At 41.0% G+C, this 17,412-nt stretch overlaps 2 protein-coding genes across 2 annotated transcripts; both read right to left on the reverse strand.

The window, feature by feature from the left end:
* Positions 1-148: 148 nt before the first annotated feature.
* Positions 149-3,085, reverse strand: LOC119738047. Its single transcript, XM_038212770.1, has 4 exons — positions 2,905-3,085; positions 2,580-2,690; positions 2,091-2,177; positions 149-932 (listed from the first exon to the last, which is right to left on the reverse strand). The coding sequence occupies exons 1-4, from the start codon at positions 3,005-3,007 to the stop codon at positions 766-768; spliced, it is 468 nt and encodes a 155-aa protein (XP_038068698.1). The 5' UTR covers positions 3,008-3,085; the 3' UTR covers positions 149-765.
* A 6,006-nt stretch (positions 3,086-9,091) lies between these two features.
* On the reverse strand, positions 9,092-12,988 carry LOC119738054. Its single transcript, XM_038212783.1, has 4 exons — positions 12,821-12,988; positions 12,529-12,636; positions 11,834-11,920; positions 9,092-9,535 (listed from the first exon to the last, which is right to left on the reverse strand). Exons 1-4 carry the CDS (start codon positions 12,921-12,923, stop codon positions 9,369-9,371), a joined length of 465 nt encoding a protein of 154 aa, XP_038068711.1. The 5' UTR covers positions 12,924-12,988; the 3' UTR covers positions 9,092-9,368.
* Between the last annotated feature and the right edge of the window lie 4,424 nt (positions 12,989-17,412).

The raw sequence follows: 17,412 nt of genomic DNA on the forward strand, positions 1-17,412 counted from the left end.
ACTACCTTTGTGGACAGCATTTGTCAGGATACAGGCTTCATAAAAGAAGACCTACCTGCTGCTATGGGGGACAGGGAACAGTGGAGAGCCATTATCCGGCAGATAATTACCGAATTCTTAAACTGTATGATTACACGAGCTTATAGTGTCTTCTAATCTTAAAATAATTGCCAGTATTTAATTTATGATTCCACAGCACCATCGTGTTTCTTCTAATATAAGCATGTATTATTTATTCCAACCGTCATTCGTTACAACCACGAGGGTGATCTGAATACAAGCTTGATTTCCATATTATGTATTATTCTAACATTTTAAATTTGACTGTTTGGTAAATTGAAGTTTACACTATCTATGTTTTGAAAATTTTGATACCGTGATACGTTTCTATCAACATATTGTTAAACATAAACTGCTTTTACGATGTAGTGCCCTCTACAGCGGCGTTAGTGTTTCTGAATCAGAAAGATTGTAACAAATATTGTAATAAATAGGCATGAAACATGATGACATCACCCTGTGTATAGACTAGCGCTTTTCTACGGCAACCAGGTGGAGACGAGAAAACGCACGCGTAAACAAACAAAAATGACGTTATTATGTATCAGTCTGTTCCGTGAGGATGGTTTTGATGGAAGCAGGCTTTTTTAAAATGTAATCCAGATAAGTTTACATCTACACTAAAACATCAACTACAAGTGAAATGTACGCAAAATTAACATCGTCATCACGTAACGGCTTGTTGGTAGTAGGCCTGGTTCCGAGCTAAATTAAAGGTATGGTGAATCTATCAGACTTCTTGCTGCCGATTCCTTTCACCTTGATCTTGGTTTTAGCTGAGAAGGAGCTGGAGGTCTTGACCACGTCAACCAGTGACAGACAAACCTTGATACCACTCTTCTTGCCACACGCTTCGTAATCGTTGTCATCGACTGAAAAGAAATAGAGAACAATTTGCCAATTGGTTTGGGTAGGTTATAGGAATCATACGAGTTCCACCTTTTAATATTCCCCCGGGAATTAGTAACATTTCTTCAACTTATCCCCCAATTCCCAGAAATCTTCAAAACAAGGGGGGTTTGAATTCAGGTCTAAAATATTTATGGCACGTCCATATTTGATTAGGTGCAAAACAGTTCGTTATTGCCAAGGAATATAACTACGATTGCCCATGTAAAACATCGCATACGTGAGCTTCAGACAGGATATGGCTAATTTGCTTTTAAATTTTAAATTTCAAATTTTGCAATGTCATGAAACTTTTTACGATGGCTTAAAATACATTTCTGTCGCTTAACCCTGAAAGGGCAGGGGCGGAATCTGCCCCCCCCCCCCCCTTCAACTTTTTCCGCAGTACCCTTGCAATTTTTGTGTTCGCTTCCCGAGCTGTCCTGACGTTTTAGCCTCGAGCCTTGCGCATCTTTTGATACCAAAAACATAAAATTCGGGGCACGGGTTGCCGCGCAGAAACTTAATTTCCCCATATACGTAGTGTACACAAAACAGAATTACCATTGGTGCATATGAATAGTTAATTAGCCATCATTCCAAAACCCTTAGACCTATAGTCATGACATTTTTTGGGTATGTTGATATTAAGCTGTTCTATGCATGTACCGCGTTTCATAATTTTTCGTCACTCGATGGCCAAGATCTGAGGGGGGCGGAACTCGCCCCCGGCTGTGAGATGGTCAACTTTCGAAAAAGGTGCGAAGTAAACCTGTAATCAGGCCTACAGTATTTACTGGTTTGGAAGAAAGCAAAGACTGTTTATATGTTAATATTGATAATATATGTTAATATGTATCAGATTCGAACCAGCCAACCGATCCCGCAAGCTCGGTGGTCTAGTGGTAAGACGTCTGCACTAGAAAGCCGGAGATCGTGAGGTCGTGGGCTCGAGTCTCACCCGAGTGTTTTTAGCTCGACCTTTCACTCGGGAGGTAACACGCTTGGTATACAGTGTTTATACGTCGGTGAAGGGCAGAACTTGATAATGATTTCCATCACTTCGACGCAAATTGCATCTTCTGAATACATATTTTTAAGGCCTGCAATAATAGCAATCAGACAAAGACTAAAATACCTACTTGAGAATGACACACTGGCGACGGTGCTACCCAGGAACTTCAGAGAAACCTTGACGAAGCTGGTGGTGATTTCAGTCGTACCACAAGCTGTGGCGTTGAAAACAAAACAAAATCATGTAACGAATCTGTGTCAAGTGAGCACATAATGGTTGTGGATTAGCAGCAGTTGTACTTCACTGGAATAAGTCAGCTGGAATGAAATGCCTGTACAAGACTGGTGAACCAAAGCTAAGCTCTGAATTTACCGGAATCAGACTGGACTTGAGAGAGAGTACAACATGCGATGATTTCAATTATTTCAAAAAGTGATTAACCTTTATTTCCTTTATGTTTACAAATAAATCATTGTGCTATCGCCTTACAGCTTTCGATACAAAGCTCTTCTGTTTGCGTGAAAACCAGTTTCTGGGCTTAATTATGCTCGGTATATGCTACATGATTCCATTATTTTGGAACAAAGCAGGAGTGTATAATAAGATGTAACCCTACCGTTGATCTTTTGCCCGAAGACTTTGAATCCAATACAACACTTGCACTTTGAATTTGAGCAATCGCAACCGGCGCCAGAGACCGATACTTCGTCCAATGCCTCCATCCACTCTGAAATAGAATTAAGAGTAATATTTATCCTTCACCAGCTTTAGATGATCAGGCCAAATGAGAAAAAAAAACAGGCCAAATGAGAAAAACATAGACGAGAAGAGGGGAAAGAAGGACAAGACAACACAATCGAAAAGAAATTGTAAACGGATAACAAACTGTTTTCCATTTTTCATCCTGACGTATCTGTTGATAAGTCTTGAGAAAACCTCACCTTCATCAGTCAGCGCATTGTCTTCATCTTCCCAAGCCGCTGTCTCCAGCACCAAAGCTGTGAGCAAGACTACAGCCAACGCGATGAGAGCAAGTGTCTTCATGATGCGATGAATTCAACACAAGAACCTAGGTCAACACAAACACCACAGTCCAAGTACGCTGATTCCCTGCCTGTGCTTCAGCTTTATACTCCTCGCGACACGGGCAGTGGATGTTTCCTTATCGTACGAGCAACACTGATTGGTTGATGTCTTCACCTTGATGGTTTAATCACCCACGAAATATCGGAGAATTCACGTTCCGTTTAAAGTGGTGGCTGCAAACATTGACAAACTATAATTGTGACAGAAGATGTTCAATGCGCAAATGTCATGGTGCAATAAGGTTTTGAAAGTCATCTGCTAAATGGTCAGTTGAGAAATAGGTGGAGAAGACGGGAAGGGCGGCTTTCCAAAACTTGAAACACATTTTTTCAGGGATTTCTACCCTCGCAAGCACCATGGATCCTCCATATCTTGCTTAAAACGGTCGTCGCTCGTCATAATCGGTTGTCGGGCGTAATCGGCCAAACGGACATAATGGTCGTGAACAGACGTACATGATATGTGATGACGACATGACGACGACTGTTCAAATTTCATACGCACAAACTCTTGAATTGTTATCTGCAGAAAAAAATGTCCCGATAGTGTAACGTCACGTGACATCTGATAACTTCATGTTGAGGTCATTTGAATTTTCATCTTTAACACATCCCGGTATATATGAGAATAATGTCAAGCTTTTTGGTTTGTAGATATAGGCCTTAGAAAAATGCCACTTTACTGTGATGTTCCATGACTTGTGGTGACGTCATAATGGCATCACTTGAATTTTTATTTGTAGTGCGTCCCGGCTTATATCATGTTACAACTAAATCGCATCTATGGGCCTTAGAAAAGTTCAATTTTCATTTGTAACACATTCCTGTCCATGTGCTACGTCACGTGATACACGATGACTTCATTGTGACGAAAATCATAAGCGACAATCACCAGCTGAGAGTCTAAGTGTCTGCCAAGTTTATAGTCAATCAAACATATGAAAGTGCCAAGTGGATTGTTTAAAGAAAAACGTGTAAAAATACATATATGGAGCAAAAATGTACCTTTAATATGACGTAAATTGACACCTGATGACGCCATGATGACGAAAATCTTTTTAGGGCCATATGTGGTGGTGGTGGTTTATGTAAATGCCAAATCTCTAGTCGATCAGATTAAGGAAAATGCAAAGTTTACCGGTGGAAGAAAAACGTTAACAAAACCTGTCGTGGAAAAAGGTTGAAAAGAGAGGAGAAAAAATCTTAACGAAGACAAAAACATGTAATTGGGTTTTTTTTTCAAAAAAACTGCTGGTAAATTGAAGGCAATAGCTTAGTTTCAGTGTCTTACAAATTAAAAGTTGAAGGCATTGTGCATACCGAGTACGGAACTAATTACATGCAACAATCAATTTTCAAAATTATGAAAACAAACGATAACAAATGTTTTAATTGTTTTTACGGAAAATTGCTGGTAACTTGAAGCCAATGGAGGTCAATTTAAGATGAGACTCAGAACAAATTTCGATAGAAACAATTAAAGCGTCAAACAACTTCATATAAATACATAAACGACATGTGAAAAAAATTAATTGTTCCTACTGAGTGGAAGGGTGGGTTTTTTTAAGCATTTTTTTAGATTTAAAATTTCGGACATTTTGTCCTCGAACAATTTGTTTGGTGACCTGCATCGATTTACATGTGAATTTTAAGCTAAAGTTTGGGATTCGTGACCACATGCGAGTGCAGCAAACAACATTGCGTTGGAAATTTAAAAATTGGGTGGGGGTACATGTACAATTTCCTTTTGCTTTTTACATACTTTTTTACAGTGAGTTTTATATTAAGAGCAATACACATTTTTAACTTGACTCAATATTCTACATTTTTCATCCGCCCAAAGTACGCATTAAGTACCCAGACAAGATACGATTAATTGCAAAAAAGGAATGTCTAAAAATCATTTTGATAATACACAGATGGAAAACGGTTGGAGAGTGCACGCATGGATTATGAATTGAGCACCTAAAAATTATGTGTTGGATTCAGGAAATACTAGGCTCAGGTTGTAATGCTTACAGAAAATGTTGTAAGCGTAAGGCTTACGATCTGGGGGCACGTTAATTATTTGTCGAGGTAATACATTTGTCACACTGCCTAATTTCTTTTCTCGAAAGCCCACAATTCAGCTGAATTTTCACTGCAAGATTTTAATCCCGTGAATTTGCTTCATTAAGTTTTTGATTATAAATATTAATATGTTTGAGAATTTGTATGGTATCTATAGGTGATACCAATGACCTGAATTTATCACAAAAGGAACACTCCAATCTCGGATTTTGGATTTTTCCCTAATATTCAAAATTGGACTTTCGACCTATTGGCGTAGACACCTAAAAATTTAACTTTAAATGGAACTCTTTGTGTATATCATTTCCTGCCCTTGTTTCAAGTAGACCTGTTTATGCAAAGATTTTCCCTGAAAAAAAAGGTTTATTGAACACAAAGTGATTTATTTTAACCAATAAATAATTCGGGCAGCAAAAATAATCACAAATGCTTGATTTTCTTTTAAGAAAATATGCTATAGCATTACGCGGCAGTGTAAATAACCATTTATTTTAATAATTGGTTGATATAGAAAAGTCGTCTGCTGTGATCAGTCGTGTCTCGCGAAGTCTCATACGTGATGTGAACGGATTTTCTGACGGTCAACGGACGCAAACGAAAACATGACGCCCTCCATATTAATGTTTACGTTAACGTCTGATGAAATAAATATTAGAGAAAAGTTTATAAAAGAACCTTTCCACTCTTTTGAGTGATAACATCAAAATATATTATATATTGTAAGTTGTTCTAGGTCAGGTCCTGTTTGTCCCAATTGACTGGACTAACAACTTAGTTTTATTGCCTTACTAGTTAAAAGATGAATGCATTTGGAGGCATCTTCACTCAAGAAGGATTGTTCGGGGTCAAGCCCTCGGATCCGACCTCGCCCGTACGGAACTAATTACACTCAACAATCAATTCAAAATATGAAGGAAAAAATGTAACAAATGTTTGTATTGCTTTTGCGAAAAATTGCTGGTAACTTGAAGCCACTATTCCGGTCAATTTCAGATAAGATCTAGAACAAAATTAGAAACCATCGAAAAGTCAAACACTTCAAGTCAATACCCAAACAACATGTGGAAAATATAGGTCAGGCTCCTGTTTAGCTCTCAATTGATGGGACCGAAAGCTTAGTTTAATTTCCTTACAAATTGAAAGTTGAAGCATTTGGAGGTAAAGCTACCTGCACTAACAAACAAGGCTTTTCCGGGGTTAATCCCAAGCCTGCCGATTTGACCTTGCTTATACAACTATCCGCGGCACGTTCTTATTAATCACTGCTCATGGCAATATTCAGCAGGTATTTTTGTTTATAACGTCACACGATGTAAATTACGCATACTTAATGTATCTTGTTATTATACCTGTTTTTTCTCAAATATTTCACGTTTCTTTTCCGTATAGTGGGCACGTGTGGTCCAGCGGTGGAGCACAGGATTCATGATCGTAAGATTGTGGGTTCGAGCCCAAGGGCGGATCCAGAACACAATTTTTGGGGGGGCCAAAAAAAAATGTGGTCCCCCCAAAAAAAGTGGGTCTAAAAAATTACGGCGTGGGGTTCGGGGCCCGTGAGGGCCCCGAAAAATTTTGGATTCTAGATGCTCTGTGGTGCGATCTGAGGCAATTTCTGACCACTTTAACCAATTTTTTTTGAGGAAAAGATGGTGGTGTACTCATTGCCTGCCTTTATTGCGATGTCACATTAAAAAAAAAAAAAAATTGGTTTCGTTTTGGGGGGGGGCCATGGCCCCCTTTGGCCCCCCCCCCCCTGGATCCGCCCTTGTTCGAGCCCCACCGTGACCATGCGTGTTGTGCCCTTGAAAGGCGCTTTACCTCAATTACCAGCATTATTATTCAATGCTGGGAAGGTAGCAGACTCGCTGTGGAGGAGGTGTGGCGATCCCCCCATCGCAGCATATGAGTCTGGCCCAATCGCTAAACGAAAAAGAGATGGGCACTCCGTTCCTGTGAACGCAGGTTCGTCCCTCTACCTTAAACTTTTCCGTTTACGAATTTCGAAGGAATATAATGCCCTGTTAGGCCAAAAAAAGTCTTCGGTTTCTGGTACGGAGTTTGCCCTATAGCGGTGCGGCGATGCGGCTGTATTTTATTTCCATTTTTTTTTCTTCAAATGTCAGCTGATTACTGCAAATGGTGCCCGACTAAATTTAGTGCAAAATTTATAGGAGCCCAGAGAGGCCACATAAAGCTTATAATCGATCGTAACTCATTAAAAACACATTAAAATTGAGCAGCAGCAGGACTCCAGTCAAACCAGTCGAAGCTGTAGACCGTAACAGAGAAAGGTTCAATTGATGACAAGGCAAGAACGAGTTTTCCAATTATACGACGATGTGACTGAGGTCGTTTTACGAACGTGAGAGGGCGCACTGCGGTCAACTTAACTCATTGTACTCGGACAAATACGGACCAAACTACAGTAAATTCGATTGTCGGACCTATGAGGCGTCAGACCTATGAGGCGTTGGACTTATTGGCCTTTATTTGGTTGGGGACCCCTACGTTGACAGTTTATTCTCAAAACTCAATGGCTGTATTCACAGCTGACATTACCGTTGCCCACAAGGGGCGGATCAAGCTTTCACGAAAATGGGGGTGGGTGGGTAAGTGAAGGCGTGCTTTCTGCATTCCACGGCAATTTGAGAAAAGACTTAGGAAGAAGGAACTTTAGTATAACATTTATTATTTTGGCCCCATTTTACGAGTTTCATAACAATAGTCAGCGGTCATTTGCAGCGGAACTGAATGGTTGCGACACCCTCCCCATTAATCCCCCCCCCCCCCAGATCTGTCCCCCCCCCCCCAAATATAGGCGACCTCGGACAAATGTTACATTGAAAAAACTAATTATTTAGCACTAAATCCTTAACGGTTAACTGCTCCACACAATGGGGACGAGGTTGATATTAGATATTAATACAGATTATATGGCTTTGTCTCTCAATTGTTACTAGGCTAGGCTTCGTACGGTGCATCATCGATCTTTTTAATGCATTTATTAATTAATTAATAAATGGTTACTACATATTATGTTATAACATATTATGTACGACCAATCCCTAGCAGTCAATGTCGCAATGTGAAAACAATACCATCAATGTGTGGTTGTTAATAACATATATGCGATGACCCCAAAACTCCAATAACTTTTCCCCCGAATTCTAGTCAAGTTGACCAGCTAAATCATGATGTTGGCTTGAAAAATATTGTCCGATGAAGGTTATGAACTTATCATAATTGCAGATCGATTTGCTTCTGCTCTGCGAGGTTATGTTACTGCTGAAAATAATGAAGAGTCTGCATTACAGTCTGAACGTTATCTCTGACAATGTCAAAGATACAAGCAGCTCCATCGAATTTTGATAACTACCAAAAGATAAAATATAATCCATTCCGCGTTCGTTACAATACTGAGACTGATCCTAAAGCAAGGTTGATTGCCATATAAGTCTAGAATATTCAAATTTGACTGTTTGGTAGTTTGAACTTGACACTTCCCAGGTTTTCAAAGTTGCGATGCCGTGATACGTTTAATGTCTATTGTCTTTATAATGTGGCGCCCTCTCTGTCGGCGTACGGTGTTTCAGAAAGAGTCTGGCTAATATTCGGGCGATTCACAATGTTGTGCGCCACCAAGAGTTTGTTTATAACCCCTTACGCAGTACTGAAGCAGAGTTTGCCACGGACAGTCAATTTTTTCAAGTTTATGGTCGACGAAACATGGCCCATTTCAACGAGTGTCAGTAAATAACTTGTGCTAATTTGTTATAGATTCGGGCATAGCATCCTGCCGCCTTACCAAAACACCATGTTGATAAAAAGAAAAAAGGGCAACCAGATACTCAGATCATACGCTTACGAAACTACTGACCGGACAAACTATTACAATTTCAAATATCCCGCGCTGCGAATTTGTGGCAAACTCTTGGTGGCGCACTACATTGTGAATCGCCCGAATTGTAATGAGTGTGCCTGAAACATAATGACGTCACACTGTGTATAAATGTGCATTTTCCTATGGGAGCCAGGTGGTGACTAGAACCATGAAGCGCACGTGTAAACAAAGACTGACGTCATAATGCCGCGTTGTCTCGGATCAGGACTATTCCGTGAGGATAGTTTCAACGGAAATGGGCTTTTCATAATGAAATCCAGATAAGTTTACGGTTATACAAAAACATCCAGTAGTCAAAATTGACATCATCATCACGTGATGGATGGTTGGTAGTAGGCCTGGTTCCGAGCTAAATTAAAGGTATGGTGAATCTGTCAGACTTCTTGCTGCCGACTCCCTTCACCTTGATCTTGGTTTTAGCTGAGAAGGAGCTGGTGGTCTTGACGACGTCAACCAGTGACAGACAAACCTTGATACCACTCTTCTTGCCACACGCTTCGTACTTATCGTCTGTCACTGAAAAAATAAAATGATAAATATTTTGCCAATAAGCTAGTTCGGTATGTCGATGAAGTTGTCCAGGTCAAAGGTCATTCGGGGAAAATCGCTGACGTAATGATACGCGATATAACGCGAACGCCCATTCTGGTTGTAATTGGCGCACGAGCGTCGTGCGTGCGCCCGTTTCTGTGCGCGTTCATAATACGCCTTCGATTATCCCAAATGACCCATGACCCATTATAATTGTGAGCATGCGTAGTTGAAATACCGAACTGCAACCTCCGGGTGTCGAGCAGTACGCGCCCACCACTACCTGCTCTCTCACCCTGGTATTGGATCATTTGCATGAGCAAGATTTTTGAACACGTATGCAAATGAGGAATAGTCACTGTCTGGTGCCTGTCTGTGCATAACATTTGCGTTTGTTTTTGTATGCGGTGTCTGGGGTAAAAACAGAATCAATACGGGCGATTCACAATAGTGCGCTTCCAAGAGTTTGCAACACGTTGGCCAATCACAATGTGCGAAATCTGTCGACCCAATGCGCGTTTGGAAAAGGTCGACAGATTTCGCGCATTGTGATTGGCCAACGCGTTGCAAACTCTTGGAGGCGCACTATTGTGAATCGCCCGTATTCGTCGCAGCGCGAGCATGGCGTGAGTTACGAAAATACGATTTTATTTTGATTAAACTGTTGCGATCTTAACGAGACAACATGTAGTATCACATTTCATATTAATAAGAACAATTTGGAAGGAAATGAATATTTTCGACAAGGTGTGGACGAATGATCGCGAAAACACGTACTGCACGTTGTGAATAACAACACCAAGTATACGATATAAATCAATTTCTAGCCAATTGCGGTATCGAATCAGGGATACAGGAAGAAAGTTTCCTATCCAGGGTTTCAATTGGAAACGACGTTGGAAATAAAGCACTTGGGACGAGGTTGACCGAACTGGCATATTCGGGCGATAAACAATATTCCGTGCGCTACCTAGAGTTTGCTACAGACTTAATTTTTCCAGGTGCATTAAAGGTATAGTCCATCATTTTTTAGTTGTGCATTTTGTTCGTTTGAAGCAACAAATGCGCTCAAAATCTAAAGAAGGGTGCTAACAACTAACCTGATGAAGTTTCAGCTCAGCCTCAGCTGTATATTTCGAGAAAAACAACATTCTACGATCTCTATTTCAAATCAAAAGTTGCTGAATCATGTTTTGAATTGGGCCTGAATTCAGTGTCCGAGACACGTTCTCACTGAGCGGATTGCAGCTACGCGATGTCGCGCACTGATACGACGAATTAAAGCAACTGCACGCGCGTGTGTGCGTCGTGTCAACGCTTGCGCGCGCTGCGCCGAATAAATAAAACGAACTACTAACCGGAAATTTCGCCGAATAAAGGCCTTCTTTCGTCGATTTCTTCAAAATGACAGCTTGCCAGAAAGAATAATTTCACTGGGAGTTTAGTCCCCTTACTATCGTTCAACCAAGTACGTTTTCAACACTAATTACGTCAGTTACTTTATGGACAGCTGCAAATGATGGACTGTAGCTTTAAAGGAGATGGTCGGCAAATTCGCAGCGCGGGGATATTAGTAGTTCGGTAGTTTAGTAAGCGTGTGATTCGAGTATCTGTTTGTCCTTTTCTTTTCATTTTGTCAATGTGTAGTTTCCTGTAAGGCGGCAAACGCTATGCATGCCCAAATCTATAAACAGAGTTCCAAATTTTATAACATTTCCCCAAGAATTAGTTACATTTTCCTAACAAATCGCCCAATGTCCAGAATTCTTCTGAACAGAAATTCAGTTAAATTAAGGTCGCAATATTTATGTCCAGATTTGAGTAGGTGCGAAATTCTCGGAATTTGGGAGGCGTGAGGATTATTTCAATATACTTTTAAACTACATATTAATTGTTTTACAAGGTAAAAATGGTGCTGAAAGAGAAGCCTAAATTAAGAAATAGCGATGGCTTCAAGACGGATGGTCAAAACCACATGCTTCTGTGAAATATTGTCAACACAATAGCACTGTGTGCAGAAAGACCACAAAGAACGTGCATAACTGCCATTGTGTGGACAAACTAGTTTGGACAATTTTTTTGTGAATGGCCGTTATTTCTTAACATGAGCTGTATTTTCAACGCTGTTTTACCATAAACGACCAATATCTTGTAGTTTAAGAATATCTGAAAACAATTTCAACATGAGTCTTTAAATTGGAGAAATCTGTCTCTGACAAAAGTGTAAACCTTTTGGAACCAGCTGTATACAGTATAGCTGCCAGACAAGCACTAAAACCGTACCTAAGAATGACGCACTGGCGACGGTGCTACCCAGGAACTTCAGAGCCACCTTGATGAAGTTGTTGCTGTATTCAGTCGTACCACAAGCTGCAGTGTTCAAAACAAAACAAAATCGTATAGCAAAACTGGGTCAAGTGAGCACACAATAGTTGTGGAGCAGCAGTTGTACTTCACTGGAATAAGTGAGTTCAGACTCGAGATGCATACACAAAAACCGGTGGATCCCAGTTGAGTTGTGAAAGTTTATAAATTCACGCAAATCAAACTTGACTTGTAAGAGAAAGTTGCACATTCGACTATTTCATTTTTTTTTTCAAAAAGGGGTGAAAACCATGATTAAGGACACAAATAAAATCCTTGTGATGTAATCTTAAAGCTTTCTATATACAAAGCTTTCTGGTAGCGATAATACCCATTTATGGGCTATTTTACTCGATACATGACATTCAATCTTCTTGAAAAACGCGCACAAGTGCGTATAATTACCTTCAATCGCGGACCCCTATTGTCCCTCTTTTTTTCTTCTAATAGGAAGACTTTACATATGTTTTGTACACGTTCGTCAATTGTGGACCTTCGGGGATTGTGGACCCTGTTATCCTCTATTGTTCAACGTATACTGTTATCCTCTATTGATCACCGTCCCCTATTGAATGCAACACAAACTCGGGGTGTATAAATAGATGCAAACCTACCGTTGATCTTTTTCCCGACGATTTTGAATCCAAGACAACACTTGCACACTGAATTAGAGCAATCGCAGCCGTTGGAGTCAGAATATTTGTCCATCGCCTCCTTCCACTCTAAAATACAATTAAGAACGATAATTATCTTAAAACTAACTTTAGAAGACAAGGCCTCGCGTGACAAAACGAGACGGGGGGGTGGGACAAGACAATACGACCTACAAATGTATTACATGAGCAAAGAATAACCTATATTCCATATTTCATCTATGGCTTTTTACTAGTCTTGAGAATAACTCACCTTTATATGTAGGCGCTTTGTCCCCATCCTCCCAAGCCGCTGTCTCCTGCACAAAAGCCGTGAACAGGACTACAGCCAACGCGATGAGAGCAAGTGTCTTCATGATGCGATGAATTCAACACAAGAACCTAGGTCAACACAAACACCTCATCAGCCCAGGTACGCTGATTCCCGGCCTGTGCTTTAGCTTTATACCCCGCGCGACAAGGGCAGCGGATGTTTCCTTGTCGTACGAGCAACACTGATTGGTTAAATGTCTTCACCTTGACGCGTTTCCGTTTTAATTTCCACTAACATGGAAGAATCCAGGTTCCTTTTAAGAGAGGGGTGGCTGAAAACATGGACAAACTATGATTGTGTGAGAAGATGTTGAATGCGCAATGATCACTTTTCATGTGAAATAAAGTTTTAAATGTCATCTGCTAAACAGTTAGTTAAGAAATAGATAGATGCACCGTCAAAGGAAAAGTTGGGAAAGGCAGATAATTGTTGAGACACAAATCCCCAACACTTCGCCAAATTTCTCTCACGGTTAAGCGAAATTTTTCCTCGGGCTAAAACTGCCTAGTAATGCAATGGGCAGGCACAGGGGCTTCGCGAGGGGGCCAGCGAAACACACCAAAAAGGGAAAAGAAAAGAAAAAAAGAAGAAAGAGTCAATCTGTAATTTAACTGTTATCAAACAATAGAAATTGCCGGAAAGGGGTCTAAATGCAGCCATGTAGACGTAGGTATGTATACGTAGAAGTATCAAATCTGTATATTCCCCATCCTCTATCTCCACCCTCCACACCCCCCCCCTCCCCCCCCCCCCCCCCCCCCCTCCGCCCATTCCCCGATTTTCGATTTCGGTGAGTGTTTTGGATTCTCACTTCATAAAATTTATTTAGACTTTTACTGAAAAATGAAGTCATTGTAAGTTCAAACGTTTGTACGTCGAAGACTTTCCTTTCAAACATATACTATTTTCTGAATAATAAACTTTACAAGCATCAATACAATTTTAAAAACAACAAAAGAAGACATGACAGGCACGCCGCCATCTCATGGTGGGGGGGGGGGGGCAAGTGAATGCCATGGTCCAGTGGTTACGGTGTTTGACTCATGTACGATGGTGCGTGGGTTTGAACACTACGGAAGCCTGTTAGGGCCAGGTACCTCTTTCTCTTTCACGGCGGTGCGTTTCTCTTTAATGGTAGCTGGCCTTGCTTTCATAACGTTTAACTCGCGGCCGCGACTTAATTCGCGGCCGCGAAATAATAACTCGCGGCCGCGACATAATGAAGTCGCGGCCGTGAGTTGATAAGTCGCACATTATGAAAGCGAGGCCAGCTACCATGAGAGAGAAACGCACCACCGTGAAAGAGAAACGCACCGCCGTGGAAGAGAAAGAGGTACCTGGCCCTAACGGGCTTCCGTAGAACCCTGCCAGGAACATGGTGTTTATCCCTTAGACAAGACACTTAACTACAATGACTCTCTCCACAATATGAATGGGTACCTGTGAGGGTAGAGGACTGAATGTGCCCTGATATCGGCTGCCACCTGGTCGCGTGGCCTGATGAACGGGGTAATAATAATTGTAAAGCACTTTGAGATTGTTGATGAGACGGAAAAGCGCTATATAAGCATAGCGATGGAACGCGCCATATAAGCATTACAACTTTTATTTTGAAGTGGAGGAAATGGTATTGGTTTTTGTTTCATTTTTGTTAAATTGTTGGGTTGTTTGTTTGTTTGCCTGTCCGTGTTTTGTTGTACGTGTTTTGCCTAACCTCAGACCACAATTTTTTTCTCTGATTTACCCTCGTATGTACCATGGATACTCTAGATCCTTCTTGACGAGGTCAGCCAGAGAGGATCATGATGCATCGACACAGACTTCCCGTCCGGACACGCAACAGCTCAGGGTAATATTCTCGATATTATCACAAGTCCGCTGGTAATTAAGAACTACCCTGGGAAAAGATCAGTGACGAGTCAATTAGATCTACTACACCACAATGGTTTACAATGCCCCAAACCCTTGCTAACCGTCGATCTGGGATTTGCACGCGTTTTTAATTAACACACGCTCATCAGCAGCGTATCCAGGTTTGGGGCCGGGGGAAATAGGTTATTTTTTTCTGAAAAAGTGGTCCCATGTTTGTTTCATTCATTATGTAATAAAAAAAGAGAGAGCACTATACAAGTAGCGGCATGAGGTGCTGGCACTTTCGTTCCCGATAAAAAAATGACAAAATGTCGCCGGGGCCAGGAAAACTCCCCCTTCCCCCCCCCCCCCCCCCCCCCCCCGCCCTCTACATCGTCCAACGTCTGTTTCCTGTCCTTACACAAGGCAAGGGTTTTTTCTACCCAAATGCATGTGACTGCTAAACACCACGACAATAAATGGTATGCGTGACTACACTCTCTGGTATAGACGTAATTACAGGACCATTTTCAACAGACGATGTACGTTCGAGGACAACAAAGAATCCATTAATCTATGTATGCAATCGAGCGCACACTTTGGAAATTGTCCAGGTCCGAGGCCAAGACTAATTGTTGATTGTAATAAGTTGCATAGGTGAAGAATTATACCAAAAAAACCTGACAAAGCCAGACCGGAGACCACGAGACACAAACAGGTCTTTGAAACCAGGTGTTTTGTTAACGTTTGTATTGTGACATGCCGCACCAAACCAGATACAAATGTGTCTGGGGAGGAAAGCCCGTTGTCTAGGTGCCTCCCTTTCAATTACTGTATGGTTCCCTTCCCATTTGTCCTTACAAAGTAAAAGTTGAAGGCGTTTGAAGGTAAAAGTACATGCACTAACGAAGGCTTTTCCGGGATCAGTCTCATGCCTTCCGATCGGACCTCGTTCATAACAGCAAGGCATACTACAAGGCCATACTCCTGTCCGTGACACGTTTTTATCACTGGTTATGGCAATATTCAGCAGGTTTGGGTGGTGTGGGGGGGGGTAGATTTATATTGTTACACGATGTAAATTACGCAGACAGTTTAGACAATTTAAGTCCCCACACAGTCCGGGCGGACATCCCAGCCAGAGCATTGTGTTCCTTGTATCCCTTTTTCTAAAGGTCCTCTTCTGGGGTGATGTTTTTCTATTGTTAAAGTAGTGGGGTGATGTGTTCTGAAAGGAACATCACCCCACAAGTATGACGAATTTTTATATTGTATTTTTATTTCATGAAGAAAAAAAATCATATATAAGGCGTTTGCAACCCCCTGATTATGAAATAAAGCTTCCATTGAGGGTTGCCTTTGCGGTTCTAATGTATTCAAAGAAAAGCCTGAATTATTGCCGGGCTGCAGACTATTTGAAACTTGTAAAAGGGGAGTGATTTGGAATTCCACGTGTCATACCACAGTGGGTAATTTTTTTATTGGTGGAAAGCTTAGAAAAAAAGTATCTTTCGGGAGTGAAACTCGAAAGTAGCAAGACTAGTATATTTAAGACAAAAGTCATCATACATCATTTTAAAGGTGACATCGTCATGAAATTCCCAAAAGTTTACGAATTAGATTGTTTACTTATCACATTTCAAAGGTCTGCTTGAAAGAAAACTAACCTCATGTCTAACTGTTCCTGAGAACAGATGGGGAAGCAGTTGTTTACATCTGATGCTGCAGGCATATGTGGCTTACGTATACGCATTTCCAGGCGTAAGTCATGAAATTATGGCGATCCATCGGGCATAGTTTTCCTGGCCCATGAGCAGGACTATTATGGAGGGCACTTTTCGTGGCGGGTTGGGTTTAAAGGAGTACTTTCGACTGGAATGTACCCTATAAAACGCGTTTCCCACAAAATATAAAAAGGCTATACCAAAAACATACAAACAACTACATGTATAACTTGAAAATATTGCGGTTTTCGTGTAAATATCGTGCAAATGAATTTCGGTGTCCAAATTGTGGTCCTCAAAAATCGAGCCGCTTTTATTGCAGTAGTCTGTAGGCAGATCCAAGTACCATTGTGTTTGGGTAGGCTTTATTCAAGTCACTCGTGTTGCTGTACTCTTGAAACAAGTCGCACAAATGTTTGTTTTCAAAATCATTGCATCAAGACCCGTTCTTTCATGTGGGAGCTTATGCGCATTATTCGCGGTTCTAGTTTGCCTATTACGCATTTTAGCTCAAACTTTGATGGGTTTATAATCGCTGCCTAAAATTGGCAAGGACAAAAATATCGTTCCAGATGCAAACAGATTCTTCAAACATTCTCCGTAAGTGGAAAAGATGGTGATTAAATTTCTCCCGACCAATGCATTTGAAATATGGTTAGTAAACATTCAAAAGAATCCCCGGAAGAATGTGACTTTATAATTTAGAAAGGCTTATTTTCACATAAGTTACGCCTCGTTCCCTTCCACGTCTGCTGTAAAACAGGGGTTGCGGTGATTAATCTGACTACCATGGAAATACATTTATGTAACAAGAGCTAGTTCATGATAAAACATGTTTCTACGTGACTTTTCATGAATGGGTGGATGTTTTGCTTGTATTCTAATAATGGGATTCCGTGCAAGGAGCAACCGTCGTTGCTGTCGCCCAACTTTCTTTGTCGTTGATATGCAGACTTG

This window comes from Patiria miniata, unplaced genomic scaffold, assembly GCF_015706575.1.
Source record: "Patiria miniata isolate m_02_andy unplaced genomic scaffold, ASM1570657v1 HiC_scaffold_10, whole genome shotgun sequence".
Classification (NCBI taxonomy): domain Eukaryota; kingdom Metazoa; phylum Echinodermata; class Asteroidea; order Valvatida; family Asterinidae; genus Patiria; species Patiria miniata.

Bases quoted from the DNA above. Each gene is read 5' to 3' on its own strand.
- LOC119738047 (XM_038212770.1), bottom strand. From the start codon at position 3,007: ATGAAGACACTTGCTCTCATCGCGTTGGCTGTAGTCTTGCTCACAGCT. The intron at 2,178-2,579 runs GTAGGGTTACAT...TCAACGCCACAG, and splicing joins CTTCGGGCAAAAGATCAACG to CTTGTGGTACGACTGAAATC. The intron at 933-2,090 runs GTAGGTATTTTA...ATTTCTTTTCAG, and splicing joins CGCCAGTGTGTCATTCTCAA to TCGATGACAACGATTACGAA.
- LOC119738054 (XM_038212783.1), bottom strand. From the start codon at position 12,923: ATGAAGACACTTGCTCTCATCGCGTTGGCTGTAGTCCTGTTCACGGCT. The intron at 11,921-12,528 runs GTAGGTTTGCAT...TGAACACTGCAG, and splicing joins CGTCGGGAAAAAGATCAACG to CTTGTGGTACGACTGAATAC. The intron at 9,536-11,833 runs GTACGGTTTTAG...TTATTTTTTCAG, and splicing joins CGCCAGTGCGTCATTCTTAG to TGACAGACGATAAGTACGAA.